This window comes from Cnephaeus nilssonii, assembly GCF_951640355.1.
Source record: "Cnephaeus nilssonii genome assembly, chromosome: 1".
Taxonomy (NCBI): Eukaryota; Metazoa; Chordata; class Mammalia; order Chiroptera; family Vespertilionidae; genus Cnephaeus; species Cnephaeus nilssonii.
Genome location: NC_137072.1, coordinates 28,758,818 through 28,785,693, shown reverse-complemented (window position 1 = coordinate 28,785,693; position 26,876 = coordinate 28,758,818). Strand labels below are relative to the sequence as shown.

The 26,876-nt window shown below is 45.1% G+C and overlaps 1 protein-coding gene across 3 annotated transcripts in view; it reads right to left on the bottom strand.

Annotated features, from left to right (window-relative positions):
• Positions 1-26,876, bottom strand: part of FRMD4A (FERM domain containing 4A) — a 341,454-nt gene that overhangs the window by 154,663 nt on the left and 159,915 nt on the right. For all 3 annotated transcript variants that reach the window (XM_079778679.1, XM_079778678.1, XM_079778680.1), the window contains exon 3: positions 11,629-11,723. In XM_079778679.1, the coding sequence (XP_079634805.1) occupies positions 11,629-11,723 (95 nt within the window). The remainder of the gene's footprint in view (positions 1-11,628; positions 11,724-26,876) is intronic.

The window sequence follows — 26,876 nt, the reverse complement described above, 5'->3', positions numbered from 1 at the left end:
TCCTGAAATCAATTAAAAATATTTTTTAAAAAAGAAAGTTGGGGTTGGAGACCTGCTGTCCATTTCTTGGGCTGTACTAGAAGTAAAGCGAAATGTGCTCCCTCTCGTCCTGAGTTCCCTTTCTCCTTGCTGTGGGCTGCTTTTTCCCCAAAGGACTCAAAACTCACTTTAGAAACATGTCAGCAACCTTCACAATATCTTGCTGGAAGCAGATGGGTTGAAAAGCCAATAACAGATAATTTCATAAAAAATTAAACTTACATCTACCATATGAGGTAGCCATTCTCCTCCTAGGTGTTTACCCAAGAGAAATGAAAGCATTTGGCCATGCAAAGACTTTTACACACAGATGTTCAGAGACACATTATCTTTTATAGCTCAAAACTTGAACAACCCAAATGTTTATCAACAAGAGGAATGTATAAACAAATTATGATATAATTATGTAATGGAATACTATGCAGCAATAAAGACTACTGATATACACAGCAACATATATGAATCTCAAAGTAATTATGCTGAGTAAAAGAAACCCGACTAAAAAAAAGAGTACAAATTCTGTAATTCCACTTATAAGAAGCTCTAGAAAATGCCATTAATCTACAATGACAGAAAGCATCAGTGGTTGCCTGGGGGGAAGTGAGAGGGAGGGGTTGGGGGGCATAAAGAAAAGTTTGGGAGAGTGATGGATTATGTTCATTATCTTGATGAAGGGGGGTTTATTGGTGCATACATGTGTCAAAACTTATCAAATCGTATACTTTAATATGTGCCATTTATTGCATGTCAGTTATACCTCATTACAGCTATTTTAAAAAGTGAACCACGATACTTGATATATAAATGGAGTGACTTGTGCATTTCTTTCTTCCTCCACTCCCTCCATCTCTTCTTTTCATAAATGTCAACTGACCATCGTCTCTGACAAAGATTCTGGAATGGAAGCAAGGAGCAAAACAAACATGATCTCTTTTCCTCTCAAGCTTATATGCTTGTATGGAGGCACTCAACCACTATTTCCACAATTAATTATATACTAACTAACATATTAGGACTATGAGTTACAAGAACATGTAAGGAACTGATCGAGTTTGGGGGTCTGAGAAGCACTCCTGGCGTTTGAGTGAGATTTGAAGAATGAAAAAGAGTTAACTCAGCAAAGAGGAAGGGGAGCCACTTTCCAAGCAAATGCAAAGGCCCTGAGGTGTCTGTCATGTGAGTAGGAAGGGAAAAGGCTGGAGAGAGGCAGAGCCCAGCACCTGGCGCCTTGGAGGCCACAGTGAGTAGGTTGGTCTTTGAAGAGTGAGGCAGAGCCGTGTTACAAGTATGAGCAGAAAAATCTACCCATTTTTTTCTCCTCTCCTCACTCAACCTCAGTCCAACATCCTGGAGCCCTATAATCATGGTTAATTAGTAAACTCATGTTGAACAGACACAACTGATTGTACAAAATCCCTTCAAGTGCCCAGTGCTATGTGACTCCGATGTTTAGAGTGCACAGACACATGTGGAAGACTGGCACTTATTCTGTGGAGGATGAGAACCAAAAGCTGTCTGCATTGCCCCAGTACAATGTTTGCTCCATCAAACACATGCTGGCCTCCAAAAAATGAAAGAAAACATGTTAGAAGCTTCCATCTCTATTCTAAGAATTCGTTTAAACTCCATCTTTTACACACACACAAAATAAATCTCTCTTTCACTTTAGCCCACACCTGTGGCCTAAGGATGATGTTTGGATTTGCTTTTCCCCCCTCCTTTTGAGAATCTCCACCTGGAAATAAAAATTTTTCTATAAACTTTTTTTTTTCATTTTTGGTTACTCTTCTCTGAATATAGTAAGGGTGAAAAATAATAGGAAAACATTTTTTAAGTTCTGGCTGGTGTTGCACACTGGTTAGACCAAGGGGTCCTCAAACTTTTTAAACAGGGGGCCAGTTCACTGTCCCTCAGACCGTTGGAGGGCCGGACTATAGTTTAAAAAAAACTATGAACAAATTCCTATGCACACTGCACATATCTTATTTTGAAGTAAAAAAACAAAATGGCAAAAACACCCGCATGTGGCCCGCGGGCCGTAGTTTGAGGACACCTGGGTTAGACTGTCGGCCCAAGCACCAAAGGGTTTCAGGTTCAATTCCCAGTCCAGGGCACATACCTGGGTTGCAGGTTCAATCCTTGGCTCTGGTCAGGTCATGTGCAGGAGGAAACCAATTGATGTGTCTCTCTCACATCAATGTTTCTCTCTCTCCCTCTCATATCCTTCCCTCTTTCTCTCTCTCTCTATCCTACCCCTCTTCCTTTCCACTCTCTCTAAAAAGCAATAGAAAAAAATATCCGCTGGTGAGGATTAACAAAAAAAAGTTTTTAAATTAAAATGACTGAACTAACTTCTTCCAGAAAGTGGGATAAATTCCCAGCCAACTAGAATACAGACCTGGAATACAGACTGAGAAGGCAGGAATGCCAATTTCGTTTCTGGTAATATTGAAAATGGTGACCGCTGTGCCTTAGTTCATGTTGTTAATTGTATACTTTAATATGTGCCATTTATTGCATGTCAGTTATACCTCATTGTCCCTCTGCCTAGAATGCCCTCCTTCATCACCCAGCGAAGTCCGACCCATCCTTCTAGACCTCTCTCTCCTGTGCCTCCTCCAGAAAGTCTTCCCTGATGCACCTCCACACACACACACCTGCCTGGGACAGGACCCTCACAGCATCCATCCTAGGCACACCTCTGCTGCGGCATTTCCCGCAGTCCATAGAACTTACTTTGTATATACTTTCCCCCATAACCTTTTTTACATCTGAAAAATAAAGCAAAATGTACCTCATAAAGTAAAAGTATGTTTTTGATCAACTAACAGGGGTGGGGAACCTTCTTTCTGCCAAGGACTATTTGGATATTTATAACATCATTCTCAGGACACACAAAATTATCAACATAAAAATTAGCCTGGTATATTTGGTCAAACATTTAATTAACTCACCCCTAATGCCTTGGCAGGGCCAGACCAAATGATTTCGCAGGCCTTATATGGCCCACAGGCTGGACATTCCCGACCCCTGAACTAGAAGGTGTTAAGACAAATGTGAGACCTAATTATTGGGGAATAAGAAGCTCCAGCCACTCCTTTCCTGCCTCTGAAAATGTCCCAAACCTCCCAGGCTCTTCTCCGTGTGCCCAGCATCCTGCACACACGCCACAAGCACGCTCTGCACGAAGACTTTGATCACGCTGTTGCTCATAATTGGAACAGTCTCTCCATCCTCTTATCTGAACGCTAGCCATGGTTTGAGGCTGAGTTCAGTATAGACCTTTTGTGAAGTCTGCCTTGATTGCCTAAGTCTGGGCTTTCTTTCAAACTTCTCCAGAGCTCCTGGTTTGTGTCGTCTGCAAGGCATTTATAGCACAGTCGTGTACAATTAGTTATTTTAAAAAATATGATCTCTCTCTGAAGATGTCGTAAGCTTTCAACGTTTAAAAAAATCATCCCAGAACCTAGCACAAGACCTGGCAAAGAGTAGCTGCTCAAAAGCCCTTGCTCTTCGATTGGATGACTACCTCCAAAAGCGATGGATCTGTGCCCAGACCTTAATTTATAAAGGGGACTGAGTGACCACATGCAGAGGTCAATGCCCTGGAAATAAAACTGAATCTTACTCACAGTTCCTCTAGAAGTGAGAGACACACCACGCCAGGCAGGGCCACGAGGGAAAGTGCCAGGGCTGGTCCTGAGGCAGGAGAGGAGTGAGGAGGCACAGGCAGAGCCTTTACTGGGGTTTCCATGGATGGCAAGACAAGGGGAAACCACTCAGGGTTGGCTAGTTTGAGTAACCCTGGCAGACTTAGGGGTCTAGGGCTCTCCCTGGCTCTCTGGTCCCTGGCCCTGGGTTGATTTGTGGCAGGGGAACTATTGGCTTATGTGTGAGAGCTAGATAGAGGGGGAGTGGCTCCGAGTATGGGCTCTGGACAGCAGGAGAGATGTGAGCAGCTTCCACGGTGAGGTTGGCTCTATAATTAGTGGGTGCTAAATAAAAACAGAATCTAAGAAAACTCATAAAAGCAATCTATCCAATGACCACATAGATTTAAATGCACTCTTTTGCCTGACAATGATTCTTGATAAATGATCGGAGGGAAATAACCTTTTCATGATGCTCAAGAGATAAATCCTGCTCCCACCCCAGGGGCACAGCATGCCTCACCACGCAGGCGGCTGGGAATTCCACGTGGTCTCGAGGGACACAGTTCACTTGTGAAGAACCTCAAAGTGGGGACATTTGCATGAGGGGACACTGAGACAGGTACCACTCCGTTGGGTTTGCTCCTGGCCTTTCTTCTTCATCCATGTTCACGGAGGCCAAATGGAGGGGTGGATTCCCTCTCTGGATAATTTTAGCCCCATATAAACTTTTTAAGAGGATGACATTTTAGCAATGGATTTATTTAATTGGCAATTCCTTTGTCCCCAGCCCATATATTGGCTTATTATTTATCAGCAATAAACTGACTAGAAAGTATGAAAAGGGTCAGCAAGCAGAGAGAACAAGGAGGCCAGAATCACCCCTAAAAGAAATAGTTTTTGAGGAAAATGAATTTCCTTTCTCCACTCCCTTATTGGAACTCCTCAAGCCCAGTTCTGCGGGGTCGGCATGATGTGAATACCCACAGGGCTCTGGTATCCATGCAGAGGGGGATTCCCTAGATCTGGAGTCCTGGGATCCTGAGGCAGAAGGAAGTCAGCTCCCTTCATTTCATGTAACCAAGAATCTCTCCACTGAAGGGACAAGTAACTCATCCAATGTCCCTTATGATAACTGCCCAATATTTGGGCAAACGCTAAAAGATGGATTAAAAAGCAAACTGGAAACCCTAGCTCTGAAACTACCACTTCTGGCTGCAATCGGACTTGTTAAAATGTTTCTGCTCATTGTATGGGGTTCAAAGTCGTATTTCCTACACCCAGTGGCATCGAGCATTCCTCACTGTCCAGGACCTTTTCTTTCCTATGTGACACCTCACAATTCCGACATCAAGTCCCTTTCTCAAATTTTTTTTTTTTAATTTAAGTCAATGTGGATCAGGGTGGAACAAGGAGGTAAAAGAAGTATTGATGCGTTTTCTCAATACAGTTTAATTAGGTAAGAGATGCCGGAGAGCTTGGTTTTCATTATTCTTATTGATTTTTCATTTGAGAATGCACATCAGGACATTTGCTAATAACAAAGCACAAAAATAAAAAATACTCCCACAGACACTTGGTATTTGTTATTGTTTGACTGATAACTACCATTAAAGCTGCATAAGATGACACTCATTTGGTTTATGGTGGCAACAGGTCAAACTGTTGGGTCACTAATAAATACACAATTGCTTCTGGGCAACAGAAATTGGAAGCATTTATTTAACAGATTGCTTTTAGCTTCTACATATAATACAAATATATTTCTGGTTCAAGTGTTGGCACCTTCAATAGAGATGGCCTTAAGGAGAGCTTTGCTTGTAGAGAGTTACTGGAGGGTGGAGGTGTATAAGACTGAGCTGAGCATTCTTGGACCCCGGGGGAGAAGGATGCTCTGTGCCTTTTAGAGGTTCTCACTGCAGACAGCTGACCTCATATGGAATGTGTATCTATGGAAAGCCAAGGTAAAAGTATGAAATCCTTACAGATGTCTCTGGATGGAGGGGTGGGTGGGAGCTCTTCAAATGAAACCATGATTGGCTTTTAGTGTCCTGATTCAGAAGTGCATGTTCTCATCAAGGGCAGCTCAGGGTACTGATTTAGCTAGAAATCCTCAAATAGTGATCTCCCAGTGTGTGAGTGTGAGCATGGGAGTTTGTGTGTGTGTGTGAGAGAGAAAGAGAGACAGAGAGAGAAGGGGAGAGAGATTGCACCTGCACCAGACAGACACACAGAGAAATATTAAGATGAATATATTGGGGAAACCAGATGACTAAAACTTGGGCTATTTGGTCCAACTGAGTTTATGGCCTTAATTTTTTATTTATGGAGGATTTGTCTGCTCCAAGCCTTCTTTTATAGCACCTCCTACACTATATCTTACTTACCTTCTAAACTAAAAATACAAGCCACACAAGGGGTCAAAAAGTATAGTTATTTCTGGTGCTGAACAGTGGATGCTAAAAAAATATCTGTTAAGAAATCAATAAGTCAGCTTCAAATATGCCCCATAGATCAATGTTATTGTCAGCCTTGGATGGCCATCCATGTAAAGACCCCGCTCCTGCCCTAAGTAAACAATCTTCAGTGAGAATTCATTCTGCTCTTCCTCATGCAGGACCTGAGCTCCACCCTAACACTTTCTTTGGGAAGTAAGAAGTCAACAGAAAGCCCAGATCCCTAGGGCTTCTCAGATAGCCGCATTCTTTCTTTCTTTTTGTTACACACAGAAAGAGTTCTGCTAAATCCCTTTCTGGTCACTAAATAGAAAGTAGGGCTGTGTGCCATCTGTCTGCCAGTCTCTGAGGAGGCCATGCACGGTGAATGCCATGTTCCAGGAGCAGCTGTCACAACCCAGGCTTAGAGGTGTAGCACTGATTCTCTCTGCAGTCTTGTAGTTCGGGGCATTTAAGGAGTGGAAATCTCCAACCTATTTCTAAATACTAGATTTCTTTCCCAGAGCTACATGTCGTTGTTTCTTCCACGACTGGGAAACTGCTTTTCTACTTTATTTTTAAATGGTAGATAAGCTTGAGACCGGGAGAGCTTAGACCCTGTTCAGATGGCTGGCCAGTGCCAGTCATGGTTCTAGCTAAGGGCACACGAGGACTCAAGGACATTGCAGGGCTGAGGGTTTGCCCCTTTGTCCGGCATTGGGTCTAGAGGCCAATTAATTAAGAAACACTGGACCTTAATTATCTGGATAAATCAGATTTCCCAAACAGTACTAATCAATGATTCAATTAATTAAAACATTGCACGTTGTCTTAAAAAAATCCCTAATTGGTTCTTAAACTAGGATTCTGGCTTCAGAATGTCTATAACCCCTCTAAAAACCTAAGCATAAATTATTTTACGTGTAAATTACTTTTTGTGGAAGCAAGGGAACGTACCTTCTTAACAAATTTCAAAGGGGTCTGTGATTAAGTAAGAGTGTAAGAGTTTCCTTAATTGGCATGTGAAATTTCCTTACTTGGTATGTGAAAATACATTCTAACTGTATCTGGCTTTTAAAATGTGCAGTGATTGCTGACCAAGTTTCTTAACTTTCTCCTTCAATTGTCCAAATACTTCTTAAAGCTTTCATTACAGAGATACTCATTTACAGCGTCTGACACACAATTCTCAAAAGTTTATGATAGGATAATTACTATAATCATTATTTCAATTTGGGGTATGTTGGACTATTTCTGCTAAATTGTCTAAAAGTTGTTTAGTTATAGCTTTTGATGATGAGATTCTCTGTCAACAATTTTCCTTTAATTTTAAAAATTAAAAACTTGTGTATTTGCAAATGTCCAAACTCGCCAAATTGTACATATTAAATATGTGCATTTCTTTGTATATCAATTATACCTCAATAAAACTGTTTTTTTAAAGAAACCCAAAGAGAGAAAACAAAGTTATGATTGAGAATAAATCAGATAATTAAATATAGGGCTTTATTGATATAAATTATACAATCAGATCCATGAGCTCTGAAATTAAAAAAAAAAAAAGACCCAACAATTTGGGTGTTGAAAAAGTATTGAAAATATTTCAAAAATAAAATGCAAAAATAGGGTTCCTTAAATGATAGATGCCAATGCTTAACAGGTGGAATCCCAGCCACACTCTGGACTGGTGGCTAAATACTAAAGCTGAACTTCCCGTAAGTTGGTTCTCACACTGTTAGGTTTCCAGAGTCTGTCTGGATGGGAGAGAGTCTATAACTTTCAGATCCCTGGCACATGCCATGATTGGCCCCAAATATTCAAAGTTTGAGTGAAATCAGCTTTTCTTCTTGGATCTGGAAAGAGGGAACAGAGGAAATTTACTCCACCATTCCCCTCTCTCTGGAACCGGGGTTTTCATACTTGGATGCATATTAGAAAAATTTTGCTGCTCAGTCCCCTTCCAGACCAATTAAATCACAATTTTGGAGGCAGGTCCCAGGCATTGGTATTTTATAAAATGGCCTAGATGACTCCACTGTGCAGCAAAGGTTGAGAACCACAACTCTAGCAAAACAGAAATAATTATTTTAGGATCAAATTAATATGAGGCTCTTCCTTTGTTTCAGAATGTTTTAAAGGCGGCTGAAATATCATTGTTTGCTGGTATCACCACAATTTAGATCATGTACAGGTAACCATCTCTGTCTATCACAGCAGAATTATTCAAAGTAAAAGAGGCTGCATACCACTGAAACCTGGAACAGAAAAAGGCATTCATGGGAAAACTGGTGACATTGGAATGAAGTCTACATTTTAGTATTGATAATATGATAATAATAGTAATATTAACATAGCTTGTAAAATTTCAACACATTTGGGGACGCTGGGTGAAGGGTATGTGGTACTCTCTATACTACCTTTGCAATTTTTCTGTAAGTCTAATTATTTCAAAATATAAAGTTTCAATATTAAATTTAAAAAAGAGAAGGTGGAGTTAGTACTGATGCTACAACATTGTGGACCAACTAACAATATTAAATATCTGTGGACATAAAGTCTTGCACTGTGTACTTGGGTACTTTATTCATAAGCACAACTTATGGGGCAAGAAACGCTTAGAGACACTTCCAATTTCCTGTCTGAATTCTTCTCTATACATCTTCTCTCCAGCCCCAATCAGATCCTACAAAATGTCATCAACAGCCGTTAATACTGAAAGACTCATATATTCTACTCTAAGGGATTATAACACTGGTGGTAATATCTTACACTTCTATAGCATTTTTACAGCTTACAACACTTTCTGATTGTTAGTCTAGCTTGATTTGCATGAGGAAACAGGCAATACATAGGATATACCATGGGATGGAATAAAGAATGAAACTTCATCTGCATTTGATTATAAAATACACAGTGTAGCCCCTGCAGAAGCTACACACGCACTCACTCACACACACACAGTACATGTCCCAGTACATGTCCCAGTACAATGCACAATTTGAAAATACAGTTATTGGAAGATCTTAAGTTAGTGTCCAGGGGCACATATAACATAGCCCTTCACCCTAGACTAAATCACACGCACAGGCACAGCTTTCGTTCTTTCCTTTCTTACCAGGAAAAGGAGAAAAGTTCAGATTATCAGAGGCCACCGGCCAACGTCCCTTGGCCCCAGATGTTGTCAGGCCATGACTTCGCCCTGAGTCACGGCCGTCCCCTTTGTTTCTGTCTCCTGTCCTTAATTTCCTGGGGGCCCTGACACTCGCCGTTTTCCCCATGAGTCAGGTCCACCTGCCAGTTCTTTTTCAGGAACCGTCTGCAGCGGCTGCTCTTTCCCGCTGACCCACTGGCCTCTGGCCGTTCCTGCAATTGCTGAAGAAACCCTCCCACCCAGACTTGAGTGAAGAGGTGGTGACCACACTTTCTCCGGACTGTGCCAGGAGATGGCTCATATCCTCTTCCTCACCGCCCCCCACAGAGCCCTCCATCGGCCAATTCCACTCCAGGGTGGGGACGCCTTCCTCCAGCCTGGCCTCACACACCTGCACACACATGCTTTCCTGGCCAACCTAGGGGACCAGGGCAGCCCAGACCATTTCTGGCGCCACTTGATGGGGTGAGTGGTCTGCTGCACGCCCCACTCTGTTTTCTGTGACGTGTTCCTGCTCTCACCCATCCGGGAGAAGAGCGGCTTTCTACCTGCAGCCCACTCCTGCAGGTGCTGCTGGGCAGTGATGTGACACACTCAGCAGGCGTAGTTCTCCCTCCTCACCACAGGACAGCCTGCTCACTGTTAGATTCTTATTCAAAAGGGAGGTCTCATTGGGACTCGTGTAGAAGTCATGGCATCTTTGAGAAGAGTAACGGTACTTGGGAAATGTGAATGATGGGATATAATTAATCAAAACTTCTGGGTTCCTTTTAATTACTGACAAACGTTATGAATACCAATTTTGGTGGTTTACAGGAGAAAGGGTAGAAATATCTGCACTTTTGAAAGTAGCTGTTGTCAATGTGTATTTGTTTTAAAGCATTTTTTCCCACCACTATGCTGGATCCTTCCCACCGCAGCCCTCCTTTCACAGCCGGCTTACTTGGCCCTACCCACAGGCACGGCGATCCCTCTCGATCAGGGCCACCACTCATGCCTTCCTCTGGCCCAGTTCCTGACAGGCTCAGGGCCAGGGCTGCCCCGGTTCCTCCAGGCTTTCTTGAGGAAGATGCGACTGCTCCCGCCACCTGTGCCCCGATCACCCCACCATCTGAATTGCTGCTAATTCAGAAGGCAATTGGATGTTCCAGTTTGCCCAAGACAGTGCCAATTTACACCGCCTTTTACTTCCACGGTCTGGATTTGCGGTTCCCAGGCTCAGTGTATCCAGGTGCAGACACATCTGATCACCTCCTCTACTCGCCACTGTGGCTGCCTCCCACCCTTGCTTCTGAGCTTTGATGGTTCCCTATCTGGTCAATGGCTCATGGCCTTGCCTACACTGACCTATCCAGCCACCAACCCAACCCTGATCTATTAGTATTTTAGTGTATCATCTCTGTAATTCTAAAGATTCGCAGCCGTGTATGTGTATGCGTGTGTGTACACTCAGAGGAAAGAAAAGCACTACACATTTGTTTAGAACACATTCTTATCTAGCAGTCTGTGTAGGTTTTTACCATATTCTTTTGCTAACAGTATATTAAGAAGGAAATTGAGCCCGGTCTGTGTGGCTCAATGGTTGAGCATCCACCCATGAACCAGGAGATCAAGGTTCAATTCCCGGTCAAGGCACATGCCTGGATTGTGGACTCAATCCCCAGTAGGGGGCGTGCAGGAGGCAGCTGATGGATGTTTCTCTCTCATCATTAATGTTTCTATCTCCCTCTTCCTTTCTCTTCGTGAAATAAATAAAAACATATTTTTTTAAAAAGAAGAAAATTGAAATTTTAGTAAAGATTTTCTTACTTGCGTTGTAAAACACCTCTTTATAGGGCCAAACTGAAAGGTCTTTAAAGCAAATGTACTTTTCTTCAGATGAGTGATTGAATTCCTGATTTTTATTTTCTCTATTTCAGCTTAGACAGTGAAACTGCACAGATACTTTTCATTTTGAATTTATCATAAAATTCACTTCCTGTTATTGTTATTCCAACACTGGAGAGAAAAGTTGACTTTCCAGAAGTTTTCATTTAACTTTAATAGAAAACAAACACATACAAATCTACTTAAAACAAACAAACAAACAAAAAAGCATTTCAGTTCTGAACACAATCTGCAATATGATTATAGGAACTAGTTTACCTAATAATTTAACAATATGAGCATCACCCTAATTATATCCTTTAGCCATTCCGGGCATGATCACAAGGCCTTTGAAATTCAAATGATGAACTTGGACTGACCCCTTACCACAGGACCCAAGTGGCCTGCAGCTGAGCTCATTCTGACAGTTGGGACAGTTGTGATTTCCAGTTTCCCGTCAAGTTCTGAGGGCTCATGGGGCACTTACGTCTCATCTGTGAAGGCTATTCCAAAGTATTCCTTTTCCTTCAGATTGAAGTGAGATGCCACGAGGTCAAGCAGCTCCTTGGCCAAAAGCTTGGGCTGGAGGGAAAACAAAATGGAAAAAGGGTAAGTGATGAGAGATAATATTTCCTAAAACAGGCAATTTCCGATTTACATAATTTTTTTAAAATGCAATGTCTCAAAGCCCTAGTACATCGATGCAGATGATTTTTATAAAACCCAAAAGAGTGGACAATGAAGGCACCACTGAGTAAACAGCCAAATACAGATGGAGACCTTCTGCCTTATTCCTAGTTTTTTCTACTATAAACGGCACTCGCTCATGGACAGGCTGTCAGCCCTGGGGCTCTCCGTCCCCACAGAGAACGAGAGAACGTTTCAAGCTGAACAGGAAGATGCCTTACTTAAAAACATATACATATATATAAAATAAATATACAAATTATATGTTTAACCCTTTGCAGTCGCTTGCTTTTTTCTCGAGCTGCTACCGATGCTAACCATGTCGAGTCACCCTCGACATCCGAGTGCAAAAGGTTAACATATATCATTTCTATTTTTATAATATACTAGAGGCCCGGTGCACGAAATTCGTGCAAGGGGGGGTGCAGTGTCCCTCAGCCCAGCCTGCACCCTCTCCAATCTGGGATCCCTCTCACAATCCAGGACTGCTGGCTCCCAACTGCTCGCCTGCCTGTCTTCCTGATTGCCCCTAACCTAAGGTGACCAGACGTCCCGCTTTTGGTGGGACAGTCCCGATTTTTAACAATTTGTCCTGTGGCATTTTAAAAAAGTCCCGATTTTTGGAAAGAATGCATGACAAGCTAGAGAACGGCAGGAGAACAGGAAGGGAATATACGATTTTCGGTGGCCATGTGGCTATTTAGCCAGGATATGAGTTTTATATTATTTTTGTTAATTTTATAATGTTAAACTTTAATAATAACAAATAATTGTTGAGAACTGATTATCGAGAACTGCTTATCAAAGTTCTCATTGTTGATCAGTTGTTAGAATTCGACCACCATTGTTTGGACTTAATGAACAATGGCATTTTTTGGGATTGGCAACGACGAAAACATTTTGTAACTGTCTCTCAGACGATACACATTGTACTGCGTGCTAGTGAGATAGTTAAACAAGTGATGTCATTACAAATCAGCTATTCAGATAATTTAGGTAAGTAATTTATTTATTTATTTCATAAATACATAAATTTTCTTGAATTTAGCAGACAGTACTCGTATTATTTATATTTTATAGTGGTGGCAAAAAGTCTAGCGCCGGCCTTGAAAGTGACATGACTTATGTTACTGCAAATTCAGAGGAAAAATAATACAAGTTAGTATTGTTATTATTTAGAAAGAAATATAGGATTAAAATTAAAATAATTTTTAAAATATAGTTACTTTATAACAATCAAATTAATTTAATTTATAAACTAACAATAAAATATGTTCATGTAATTATGTACCTACTTACTGTGTTTTTAAGCAATATGTATATAATAATTTATAATATAATTTTAAATTATTTTTTTTTAGATTTTTAACATAATGAGTAAGAAAAGAGGATGCAAATCCAACGATGATCTAAGAAGTGAATTTCCTTTTATTAAAAAAACCAAAAGCGATTACAATATAGACCAAATTTTTAATCAAGAACCCCCCCACCCCCTGGGCCGAAACAGGTTTGGCTCAGTGGATAGAGCGTCGGCCTGCGGACTCAAGGGTCCCAGGTTCGATTCCAGTCAAGGGAATGTACCTTGGTTGCAGGCACATCCCCAGTAGGGGGTGTGCAAGAGGCAGCTGATCGATGTTTCTCTCTCATCGACGTTTCTAACTCTCTATCCCTCTCTCTTCCTCTCTGTAAAAAATCTATAAAATATATTTAAAAAAAAAAAGAACCACCCTCAGTCAATGGTGTCCCACTTTACCAATGTTAAAATCTGGTCACCTTACCCTAACCGCTTCTGCCTGCCAGCCTGATCATCCCCTAACCATTCCCTGCCAGCCTGATTGATGTCTAACTGCTCCCCTGCCAGCCTGTTTGCCCCCAACTTCCCTCCTCTGCTGGCCTGGTCCCTCCCAACTGCCCTCCCCTGCTGGCCATCTTGTGGCAGCCATCTTGTGTGTTGGAGTGATGGTCAATTTGCATATTACTCTTTTATTAGATAGGATGTTTTAACACATATCCTATCTAATAAAAGAGTAATATGAAAATTAACAAGCACTCCGCTACACCCACCAGCCACGCCCACCAGCCAATCAGGAGTGAGTATGCAAATTAACCCAACCAAGATGGCTGCAGCCACGGAGCGAGCAGGAGGCTTGGGTTTCCCCAGCAATGGAGGAAGCCAAGCTTTCTGCACACCCTGGAAGGCCCAGGCCTCCACTCAAGGCTACAAAGTTTCAATTATAGAAGATAAATAAATCCCAGATACCAGGGCCTCCGCTAGGGGCGCAGGGGGGCATGGCCAGCCTGCAAACCACCACAGGCCCCTCGCCCAGGCTGCCCCACGCCCCCACCCTGATCCGGGACACCCTTCAGGGAAAACCAGCTGGCCCCCACCCATGCACCAGGCCTCTATCCTATCTAATAATCCTATCTAATAAAAGAGTAATATGCAAATTGACCATCACTCCAACACACAAATTGGCTGCCCCAACTGGCCCCCCCCTGCAGGCCTGCTCACCCCCAACTGCCCCCCCCACTGTCCTGATCACCCCCCAACACCCCTCCCCCACTGGCCTGGTCACCCACAACTGCTGATCACCCACGACTGTCCTCCCCTCTTGGCCCCTAACCACCTCTACCTCAGCCCTGCCACCATGGCTTTGTCCAAAAGAACGTCCAGAAGGTCTCCTGGAAGATATCCCAGTCTAATTAGCATATTACCCTTTTATTAGTATAGATTATTAGTATAGATAGAGGCCTGGTGCATGGGTGGGGGCCAGCTGGTTTGCCCTGAAGAGTGTCCCGGATCAGGGTGGGAGTTCCCTTGGAGGGCAGGGCGGCCTGGGCGAGGGGCCTGTGGTGGTTTGCAGGCCAGCCACCCCCCCATTGGGGTGGGGGTCCCCACTGGGGACGGTGCCAGCCTGGGTGAGGAGTTGGGGCAGTTTGCAGGCCAGCCACGCCCCCGTGTGGTAAGGGTGCCTGCTAGGGGGGCATGGCCAGCCTGGGTGAGGGGCTGAGGGCTGTTTGCAGGCTGGCCACGCCCCCCAGTGGGGACCCTCACCCCATGGGGGCATGGCCAGCCTGGATAAGGGGCTGAGGGCTGTTTTCAGGTTGGCCACACCCCCTTCAGGTTGGGGGTCCCCACTGGGGTGCCTGGCCAGCCTGGGTGAGTGGCTGAGGGCCGTTTGCAGGCCCCTCCCTCAGTGGCCGGCCCAAGCAACCCAAGCCTCCTGCATGCTAAGCCTGGCTCTGTGGCAGCTGCCCACAGGCCCCTCCTTCACAGCCAGCCAGGGTAGGTGGGAAGCTTGGCTTCCTCCATTGCCGGGGGTGACCCAAGCCTCCTGCCCGCTCTGGCTGGTTCTGTGGCCACCACCATCTTTGTCCCACTAATTTGCATATTCCCTCCTGATTGGCTGTGGGCATCATGGAGTGATGGTCAATTACCATATATCTCTATTATTATATAGACTAGAGGCCTGGTGCATGAATTTGTGCACAGGTGGGGTCTGGCCAGCCCGCCCCGATGGGGGCCCATCAGACGGGGCCAGTGTGGGGGAGGGGCCATGGGAGGTTGGCCAGCCAGTCCCACCTCAATCGGGATGTTGGGGGCTGATGGGGGCCCAGATCAGGCTGGTTGGCTGCCACAGTGCATGTCATAGCCACTGGTCATTCTGGTTGTTCTGTTTGTTCCAGTCATTCTGTTTGTTCCACCAATCTGGTCGCTGGGCTTTTATATATATAGATATTTTATGTTACATATGTAATATGTATTTTAATGTATATTTATTTAAAATATGTTTAATATATCATAATTATATTAATATAATCAATATAGTACATATTATAAAATATCCATTATGCTGTATATATGTATTTAACATATACTTATACAGTATTTACTATGGGCCGGGCCTTGCTCCAAGCACTTTACAAATACCAGTCTCTTAATCACAGCCCTAGACGGTGGTCCCATCATTAAGGCCATTGTACAGGGAGGAGACAGGGGCACAGAGACTAAACATCTCTGTTTAAGTATTGGGACTGGGATTTGAATCCTGGCTCCACCCTTGAACACGCTATGTGCTCCCATAATTAAAAATCCAAACAATGAAAGTATCTTCCTGCAAGAAATGTTAAAGCTATGGCCAAAGGGCCTTGGGAATATTATTTAAGAATAAACTGAAAATTCACCTTCCATTTGCCTTTCCAAAGGAAAAATCAGCCTTTTTTTTTTTATGAAAGAAAAACAATTAAAAATCAGCCTTTATCTATGTAGTTTGTTTTTTCTTTTTTAACATATTTTTTATTGATTTTAAAAGGAAGGGAGAGGAAGAAAGAGCTGGAAACATCAATAATGAGAGAGAATCATTGATTGGCTGCCTCCTGCACGTCCCCCACTGGGGATCGAGCCCACAACTTGGACATGTGCCCTTGACCGGAATCGAACCTGGGACCCTTCAGTCCACAGGGTGCGCTCCATCCGCTAAGCCAAACTGGCTAGGCCTACCTATGTAGGTTTTTATAATAAGCTCGTTCCTAAGCATCTCTGCCAATGTAAAGGAGTTCCCAGGGCTTTAGGTATGAAATCATGTAGATGTCTGCACTATCCATACCTCATTCGCTTGGGTCCATCAATGTTGATATGACCACAGCCACCAGGTTCTGTATGATGGAGACACAGGACTACCAGGGAAAAGTCATTTCTAAATGAGCTCCCAGGTCAGGTATATGCAAACGCATTGCCTTTACTCTATGACTACTGCATCCCAAGCTCACTAGCTGCATGTCTCCAAGCTCAGAGCAAAACAGATTCCAGAAGAGAAAACATATGCTTGTTTGTGTATGTACATGTATGTGCATTTATACCCTTCTTGAGTATATTTCCTCTTCTGGTGGCTACTCTGTTGCACTTCTCTGTTAGGACAGTGGATAAGACATGCAAATCAAAGTTTATTTGACAGTTTTAGAATTACCCTTTGATCCAGCAATTCTACTTCTGGGTATTTATCCAAGGGAATCAAAAATACCAAATCAAAAAGATATATGCACCCCCATGTTCAATGGCACATTATTTATAATAGCTGAGACATGGAATCAACCTAAGTGTCCGAAAATTGATGAATGGATAAAGAAGAAATGGTGAATATATACAATGGAATACTATTCGGCTATACAAAAGAAGGAAATCCTGCCATTTGCAACAGCATGGGTGGACCTGAGGGTATTATGCTAAGTGAAATAAGTCAGACAGAGATAAATGCCATTATAATCTCACTTATATGTAGAACCTTAAAAAATTTAAAAATAACTCATAGATACAGAGAACAGATTGGTGATTGCTGAGGAGGTGGAAGGCTGAAATGGGTGAAGGTGTTAAAAAAAGGAGTTACATGACAGTTTGATTTCTTGTTTCTTTTTTTTTGGCACTGTTCTGGGCTACACTGTGTCCCCAAACAATTCATATGTTGAAGTCTAACCCCAATGTGAGATCTTTGGAGACGGGGCCATTGGAAGATGACTAGGCTTAGAGGAGGGCAGCCCCATGTTGGGATTAGTGTCCTAATACGAAGAGACACCAGAGGGCTTGCTTGCACTATCTCTCCACCGTGAGAGGGCGCACTGAGGAGGCTTCCCTTTGCACATCAGGAAGAGAGCCCTTCCTAGAACCCAACCAGGGTGGATCCTGATCTCCCACTTCCAGCCTCCAGAACTGTGAGAAAATACATTTCTGTTGTTTAAGCAACTAGTATTTTTTTTACAGCAGCCCCAGCAGACGAAGACAGGTGCACTCCCTTTGGTTCAACATTTGAGTGTCTAATATAGGCAATGCACTAGCCAGCACTGCAGGAGATACAAAACGAGCAGCATGTAGCTTGCCAGTGAGGACTTAGATTTTCCCAGGGGCACAAAGTAAGGGCCGACGTTCCTTTGAAAAAGACAAAGCAGATGGTTCCCCTTTGCTGCCTCACTCCTGGGCTCACAGGACGCCAGCCTCCAGGCCTCACCAACCTCCAGTTTACCAGTGAAACAGCAGGAAAGGACAGCAGTGGGTTTGAATTGAGGACAGAGCTTTCTCTCCCCAGAAGATGTAAATCGACAGGAGAACCCATCCTGATAAATCAAAGCCATCTAATATTCTATACTTCCGCCCACACTAAAATTTGAAAAGCGAGAAAGCAATCTGTGGCCAATAGGGAATGCAAGGCTTTATGTAAGACCCTCCTTCATAAATACGGGCAACCCACCAGGAGGAGTGCATTGCAGCACACGTGGCCGTCTCAGAACATCTCTGATAAATTACAAAGTGGAATCCGAGATGAGGGGGCTTCTGAGGCTTCTAGCTGTGTTTGCTATGTGCTGCTGCCGGCACCACCTCCACCCCCAGCAGGTACCTGGCTGCCCAGATACAAAGCATTTAATGGACAGGTTGTGACTGAATATAAGGCAGCACGGCAGATTTTCAAATTGCATAATCTACCTGTCCAAATGATTGTCGCCCCTTTCAAAATAGGCTCAGTGTTTCTATGATGCCTGCTATTCCTTAAAACATGTTTTATACTCTTTGGGGTTTGCTTTTGAAGCTCATGTCCCATTTGTAAAAGCATCCTCACTATTAATACATCTTCTTGCTCTCATAATGAATTTTTTTTTCCAATTGGCTAATGTCACTTGAAGTCAAGTGTACTGAATGGGGACAGAGAGGGGGGAGGAGGTGAGCATGCTGAGTCAAACTGGTTTTATAAAATGAGGTGTGACTCTAAAGTAATTATTGTGGGTTTTGAGGATTATGGTGAGGTTTCCAGCCCCGACTTGGAAATGATAGAAGTAAGATTGCCTTCTCTTTGAGAGGTAAACTTTAAAGCCAACATCTCAACAGAACTGGTCAGAGAAACATAAATTTACCCAGGAAGAGAAAGACTTATGGTCATACACCACTTACCAATCAGGATACATTCTAAGAAATGTGTCCTTAGGTGATGTCATTGTTGTGCAACTATTGAGTGGGGCAATACACAAACCTGCATGGAACAGCCTACTACACACCCAGGCTGCATGGCATAGCCTAACGCTCCTAGGCTACAAGCCTGTACAGCATGTTAATGTACAAAAGAACATGAGATTAAATCAAGCACGAGAGAGAATGATGGCAATCAAGAGACAAGGTAAGCACGAGATGTTAGAGGCTGCTGCCAGCACAAAATGGCATACTGTGTTACAGAAAACTGTTTTTATATAAGCAGAAAGAGTACACTACCATAATGAAAGAAAGCATAATGAATACATAAACCAGTATTATAGTTATGTATTTTCATTATCAAGTATTATGTACTGTACATAATTGTGTGGATCATACTTTTATCTAACTGGAAGAGCAGTAGTTTGCTTACATCAGCATCACCTCAAACATGTGGGTAATGTGTTGAGACCATTGCAAGGACTATGACATCACTAGGCGATAGGAATTGTTCTGCTCCATTATAATCTTATGGGTCAAATATGTGGTCCATCACTGACTGAAACATTATGTGGAGCATGAGTATACTCTCAGGGCTGGAACATATTATAACAGGAGTAAATACAGTGATCATTCCATGGAGAGGGCAAGGTGAATGGAAGGTGTGTGGGGGGAGGGGTTGGAGAAGCAGTTTGGCAAAGGGAGGGGAGGTGTGGTCCTTTTATGTGGTAGCAATGGGGCTACTTTAGCTGATCATATTAAACACTCAAATTACCTAGTTAGCTCTCCTTCAAATAGCATCCTTCCAAAGACCTTGCTGAGGCACTGCTGTCTTAGACATGGGTGCTGACCATCCTACATGCTTGTGGGACCATCCTATATAATAAAACCCTAATATGCAAATCAACTGAACGGCAGAATGACTGGTCGCTATGATGCACATTGACCACCAGGGGGCAGACACTCAATGCAGGAGCTGCCCCCTGGTGGTCAGTGCACTCCCACAGGGGGAGCGCTGCTCAGTCAGAAGCTGGCGAGCACAGCGGCAGTGGCAGGAGCCTCTCTCACCTCCGCAGCAACACTAAGGACCCCTCGGGGGATGTCTGACTGTGGGGAGCAGGCATAAGTCGGCAGGTGGACATCCCCCAAGGGGTCCCGGACTGTAAGAGGGCGTGGGCTGGGCTGAGAAATCACCTCCCCTCAGTGCACAAATGTTGTGCACCGGGCCTCTAGTCTGAAATAAGAGGCTGTCGTTCCTTTGCCAATGAAGACTCTCACCTGGAGCTGCCAGGAGCTGGGTCACAGCAAAGCCAGGATTCCCAACGAAATCAAGCTGGTGTCAGAGGTCTCCTTTAACCCTCTGCCATGCTGCCTCTGCTTCCTGGGTGAGCGGTCAAGGATCATGGTCTGGACTTGGGGATTGGGGGTCATGTCTGGATGAGGCTTACAACACTCAGTGAACCCAGTACACTGGCATTCAGATATCAATACTGACAGTTTAGAGATTGGTACTGATTTATATGTAACCAGTACTTTGAATTTGTTAATGCGAGTCTTCCCTGAGCCTACAGAGCTAAAAGTCTGACTCAGCACCCTGAGGAAGTCACCAGAGTAATGCAGCCACCTAGGAGCCTCTTGGAGACGGGCGTTTGGCCTTTCCATGGGGACGTAACCCTCTGATTTAGCCTGTTGACACAAAGCTCTTTGTATTGGGATTTCTACCGTGAAAAATGAATTTTCGTGGCGACTCATAAGCTGAAAGCAACCAAAAGGATCTGAGCAACAGCATCATCGCCAGAATAAACATGATCTCACTCTTTTCAATGACGCACCCGTTTGGATGCCTATCATTGCTTAAAAAATGCTTTAAGTTAGTCCCATTTAATGGGTTGATAACAGATCCCAGAAGATGTGCATGTTACAACTCCCAAATTTTAAGACCCTTTGAAAGCCATACCCTATACCATTATTGCATCATGTTGTACACCTGAAACTAACATAATGTTACATATCAATTACACCTCAATAATAATAATTTAAGAAGCCACCCTCTCTCTTTCCCGGTGACTGCTCCATCAGTGACAGCACTCCCACCAAATGGATGGACGTGTAATGTAAGTGAGAAATAAACCTTGTGAAGCTGCTGAGATGTTTGGGGTTGTCTGTCATCAACAGCACAACCTAGCTCATCCTGACTGATCAGGCACCAAGCCTTTACTTCTCTGTACGGTTGGTTTAAAAGCATTTAAGGCATCAGCCCTGTGATTTCCTGATCTTGCAAACTAAGACGATATCCTACCTTGACGCGATGATGATTAATGTACTACATTGTTCCAAACTTTTCTTAAACTAATTTAGAGAAATTGCTGGGTAAGCAGAAAGCTTTATGCTCTTATGTACTTTGAAGGGATGTTTACAGAATCCTGCTGATTATAATTCGACAATTACTTGCACTATAAACATCTGTGGAGTTTGCAGGGATCCGGCCGGGAGTGAGGCCAGGAAGGCAGTAGCCCAGTCAAGTTCTACAGGACACACTGGGCAGGGCCTCAACATGGGCCCAAGCAAGACAACCCTGGGCACTTGGGGTTAGAAGCAGCCTGTGCTGGGTCTTTGGTGATGTCCTGGCCCTATGAGGTCACTATACGGTGGGACAAAAGTAGGTTTACAGTTGTGAGTATGTGAGTTTATTTCTGTGTTATTATTTATTAATTATTGCATTATTTCCAAGAACAACTGTAACCTACTTTTGCCCCACCCTGTACATTTAAGACTGACTTTCTCTCAGCCTGTAATTAACTTTATTCCCTCAATAGCGTCTGGGAGCCTCGTCATCACTGGCCCGACTCTGCCACCCAGATCTGAGTCCCCGAGGGCTCTGGACTTTTCCAGTGGGAAACCATGCACAGATCAGCACACACAGGGCTCTGGAAAACAGGCCTGCCTACCTCTCCGCCTCCTTCAGAGACAGGATCAGGCAGTAATGACAAAAGAACACTTCACACAGCACAGGACCCTGAAGTGCTCAAGTCACACACCTAGACGACAAGCCTTAAGGTGCTCTCTGTGAGCTGTTTGGGCAAAGTCTGGGGACAGAAATCTGATGAGGTAGCACCCTGGCACCCCTCAGTCCTCCACAGAGTATTTTTTACCATCCCACACCCATTATACTGCCACTTTGAACTTCACATGGTCACCACCCAGACAGAGACTCTCGGACAAACTTTATCACCTCTCTGAGCCTCAGTGATCTCCCTGTGAAATGATGGACTAGGTTGATGAAATGAATTCCTGCCCGAAAATATTCTTCTTTATGTTATTATTAAATGTAGCTTCTTCCTTCCCTAAAAACTGCCCAGCCTTCTCTAGGGTCTGTTTACCCATTTGAAAAAACTTTATGACCATTCCGGATCCCACCTCGATCTCTTAGATCAGTAAGTTAACATATTCCACCTTTCTTACACCATCTCAGGCAGGTCACTTAACTTCTTGGTGCCTGTTTTCCCAGCTGCAAAAAGACGATGATTATAGCATCCCAGGCTGTTCTGAGGATTAAATGAGTCAATATCCATGTGCATAAGGTGCAGAGGACAATGCCTGGCACAGAGAGAGTGCTCTATGAGTCCATTATGAATTACGATAATAAGCTTGTAAATGGTATCAAATGCCAGCCTGATATTTAAGACTACTCTGAATATGGGCCCAATTTGCCTAGCCAACCTCCCTTCTGCCCAGTTACCTATCAAATCACTCATTTGTGTGCAATCTATTATCATTGGACTAAAGAAAACAAAAATCAATCTCATTTTTATTTCCATATCCTTGCTCGCTCCACCCTCTCTCCTCCCCCTTTCCATTTAAATTGTATCCTGCTTAAGGCCACTTCTTCCAGGAAGCCTTCCTTGACCCTCCCACCTCCAAATCGTGTCTTTCTCCTCTGAATTCCTCTAACGTTTACCACATGTATGTACCTTATTCACCCTTGGTGTACATGCTGTTGTGCTGAGATAAATTTAATTGAAAACATTTTTAATTATGGTAAAAATAAACATAGCCGAAAATTGACAATCCTAACCATTTTTAAGTGTACAGTGCAGTACTGTTAAGTCTATTTGCATTGTTGTGCAACTCACCTCTAGAACTTTTTATCTTGTAAGACACACCTCTGTCCCCATTAAACAACAACTTCCCACTCCCCCTCCCACCAGCCCCTGGTAACCATTCTACTTTCTCTATGAATTTGATTACTTTAGATGTGTCAGATAAGTGGGATCATAAAATATTTATCCTTTTGTGAATGGCTTATTTCACTTAGCGTATGTCCTCAAGTTTCATTTATGTTGTAGCAGGTATATGTACTTCCTTCCTTTTGAAGGGTGACTAATATTCTGTTGTATGACGAGAACACATTTTGTTTATCCAGTCATCTGTCACTGGACACTAGGTTGCTTTCCTGTTTTGGCTACTGTCGATAATGCTGCTATCAACACAGTGAGTGGATTTTGAGTGACAGGACTTGTTACACCTTGTAGTTGGCCACTGGTGGCCTCCAAAATGATATGCCCACATTCTAGTCCCTGGAACCTGTGAATATTACCTAACTTTACAAAGGCTGGGATTAAGATTCTTGAGAAGAGGACCTTATCCTGGATTATCCAGGTGGGCCCTGAATGCAACTGGGTGGAGAGAGACAGCGGCTGTTTTGACACAAAGACACACAAGAGAAGGCCATGTGAGGACAGAGGCAGAGTTGGGACTGATGAAGCCACCGTCAAGCAAGGCTGACAGCCAGCAGCAGCTAGAAGAGGCGAGGACCGGATTTTGCCCTCCAGCCTCCAGAGAAAGCGTGGCTCTGCTGACAGCCTGATTTAGAAGTCTGCCTTCCGGAGCTGTGAAAGATCCCTTTTCTGTTATGTTAAGCTACCATGTTGGTGATGATTTGTTACAGCAGCCACAGAAAACTCATACACACCCTCAGATTGAAACCCCAAAGGTCTCTTAGCGCCATAGCGCTTGGCACAGACTTCTTAATCACAGGGAATTCAGTATTTGTTGGTTTTTGAGATGTGAGTAAACTTGGATCTCAGTTGAAAGCCCGTTATTAGTGCTTGAATTCTGTCTTTAAGGCACAGTGATGTGGACAAGGAAGTCACATGCAGGTGGACGGCCTTTGTCTCAGAGCTGACCTGGGTCAGTCTATGGCACAGTGGCTTTTGCCTGGGTGAATTCTCCCCTCAAGCCCCTTCCTGTCACCCACCATTCCCTTGGGCATGTCCCAGATTCTAAATCACAGGAACTGTCACTCCTGAACTGACCATATTAAAACATTTACAACACTGGATATTTCCCACCTCAGCTTTCAGAAACCTCCGAAGACTGACCCTGTCACTTCTCCCTCCTCCCCGAGGCTGCTCTGGACACTCTGCTTTGCACACAGTGACCTCTGGGCTGCCAGGTGACAGCTCCAGGGCTGGGCCACATCCGCCTACCCTGATGGCACTGCTGGGCCCCGGCCATTCCCTGCCCTGTGAACATCGCTGCAACCGTGGAGCAGGCAGGAACGGTCGGTCAGGTGCCGAGCATGGCCAGCCTGCCCTTCTTTCCAACTTCCCTGAAAACCTGAAGGGAGGGAAAGGGTGGCTCTGAAGAAATGATGCAGGAGCAGAGAAGCCCTGCCTGTTATTGTCTTTCCTGGAGCAGCTGGAGCCTGGCCCCTGCCCTCCCCCTGGGGGCAGGGTAAAAAGCAGACAATGCTCATTGGCTGCTCAGTAGCCCTAAGGAGGGGGCACCAGTGATGGACAGAAAGCATGAGGTCATTCTGCACACAAGGGTCTGGCTATTCTCCCCCTTCCCCCCCAACCCCCCCCCCCCGCCCAGTCCTCCCCCCCACCCCCACCCCGCCTGGTGCTCAGGCTGATTAGCTGAGAGGCTGCTCCCTTCCTGCCCTCCCTGGGCAGCTCCTGGCCTCTGGGAGGCGACTTCCTTTAGGCAGGCTGATGTGGAGGACAATGGGGCCGGTGCTCTTCTGGGTAGGTTGGGAGGCAGGGCGGGCCCTAAGGCTACATGGGTCCTGCCATCGGGAGCATCTCTCTATCTTGGAGGTCCCCATCAACCTGAACCCCAGCACAGGAGACGAATGTTTATCTCCATCCAGCTGAGGAGTGACCAGCGGCAGACTATCAGCAAGGCTGGTCTAAGCCTGGTCAGCACTAAATCTCTGTTTATGGGTGCAGCCTGGGCTCCAGTGCTGCCCTAGGTGCTGCCCAGGAACGGATGGGGGCAATCCTCACCCAAGAAGGAGATGCCAGGGTTACCCCATTTGACAGAGAAGCCGCAGAAGCACAGAGAGGAGTAACTTGCCCAAGGCACGCAGCTTCCAACTGGCAGACCTTAACCCTACAGTAGCGGGGGTGGAGGTCACCCACGAATGCCGGATTATGGGAAGAGCCAGACAGATCAGCTACCCAACCCACTTCACTTCCAGGGGAGGAGCCTAAGTCTCAGGGGTCTGAGCCTGTCCAGGGACCAGGGAGGTCAGCTCAGCTGCCAGCACAGGTGGGACCAGGACCCAAGTGCCTGCCCAGCCTTCCTGCTATTCCACTGAAGTGGGGACGGAGCGGGTCACACCAGGAAAGGCTGCAAAGCTCGGAAGCAGGAAGAAAAAAAAAACACAAAACGAAGTGCATCAGTGACAAGGGGGTCCTTGAAGGCAAAAAACAGTCAGTGGCACACCCCCGAGGAAGGTCCAGGTGTCCTGGCCCCTCCGGCTGCTGCTGCCCCCCTCCCGCCAGCACAGTCATCCTGTACAGGCTGCTCCCCCGTGCCCCACCGCTGGTTCTGGGCTGCAAGCTTCCCTTATACCATCTCATTTAATCGTCAAAGCAGCCCTGTGATGTTTATGGACAGGGACCCTGGGGCTTAGAAATGTTAGTGCCCAAGGTCACAATCCCCCAAGGACACTGAGGGGCTTGAGTCTGGGGCTGCCTCCGAAGCTTTGGTTTTATGCCCTGGGGTGCAGACCCAGCAAAGAACACATAGCCCAAACAGGAGGGGTTTGAAGCTGCTTTTTCTAAATGTAATAAAACATTGCCAGACAGTAAGTTCCCAGTGAGCAGGGAGGTTTTAGCCATACTGTAGCCCGCACCCTAGCACCTGCCTGCCACGCTGTAGACACCGAATAAAGGCTGTGTGTTGGTACAGTGGGACAGACCAAAGGCCATTGTTTGATCCGTGCACCTGCCCGGCCGGGGAGCCGGCACAGGAGGGGGTGGCACCTGCCCTCTCTCCAGGCCGGTCTGAAGCACAGAACTGCCAGGCAGAGGCTGCGGTGCCGCAGGGAGCTGGACGGGACCAGATGCCATATGCTCAGAGCGAGCGGCCAGGTCTCAATCCCATCACGTGCCTCCTGGCGCCCAGGAAGGAGGCGGTGATGCAAACTTAGGCAACGTTAGGTGTAAACCCAGGAAAGGAGGTGTGGAGTGACTCCCCCTATCCCTAGCCCTGTCTCAGTGCGCCTCTTCCTCCTGACCCGTCTCCTGACGCCACCTACAGTCACAGTCGGCTCCTTTAGTCACTTTCCTCCAGCTGCTCCCCCATTCTCTCTCCTTTCATTTAGCTCTGCCACTTAACCCGGGAAGGGGGCTCCTAGGAAACAACCTTTCTGGTTTCCCAGTGGTCTCCCCTCACCCCACCCCCTTTATGCCATTCTTTACGCTAGTTTATTCCCTGGTTCTTGTCCTCTTATGTACACATTGTTTCTTCCTCCTTTTGCTAAGATACAGGCTGTCTTGGGTTCAGAAAAGTTGGGGTTGCTATCAGTCTGGGAAGCCAGTCTCCTCCGTGCATTTGAATGATGCCCGATGCGAAGGCTCTGACAGGCGTACATAATTATTGCTCCTCCAGAAATGCAAAGTACCTCTGCCAGCCTGCTGGGAAGCCCGCTGTATTCAGGACCCGCCCCTCGGGACTCTGGGCAGCGGGCAGGTGTTCATTAGGGAGCGCCTGCTGATTAGCATAGAAATCCCCACTCCAGCCTGCTCCGGGCAATGTCATAAGGACAGCACATCCAGGGTGGCTCCCCCCTTGCAGCATCTCTGCAT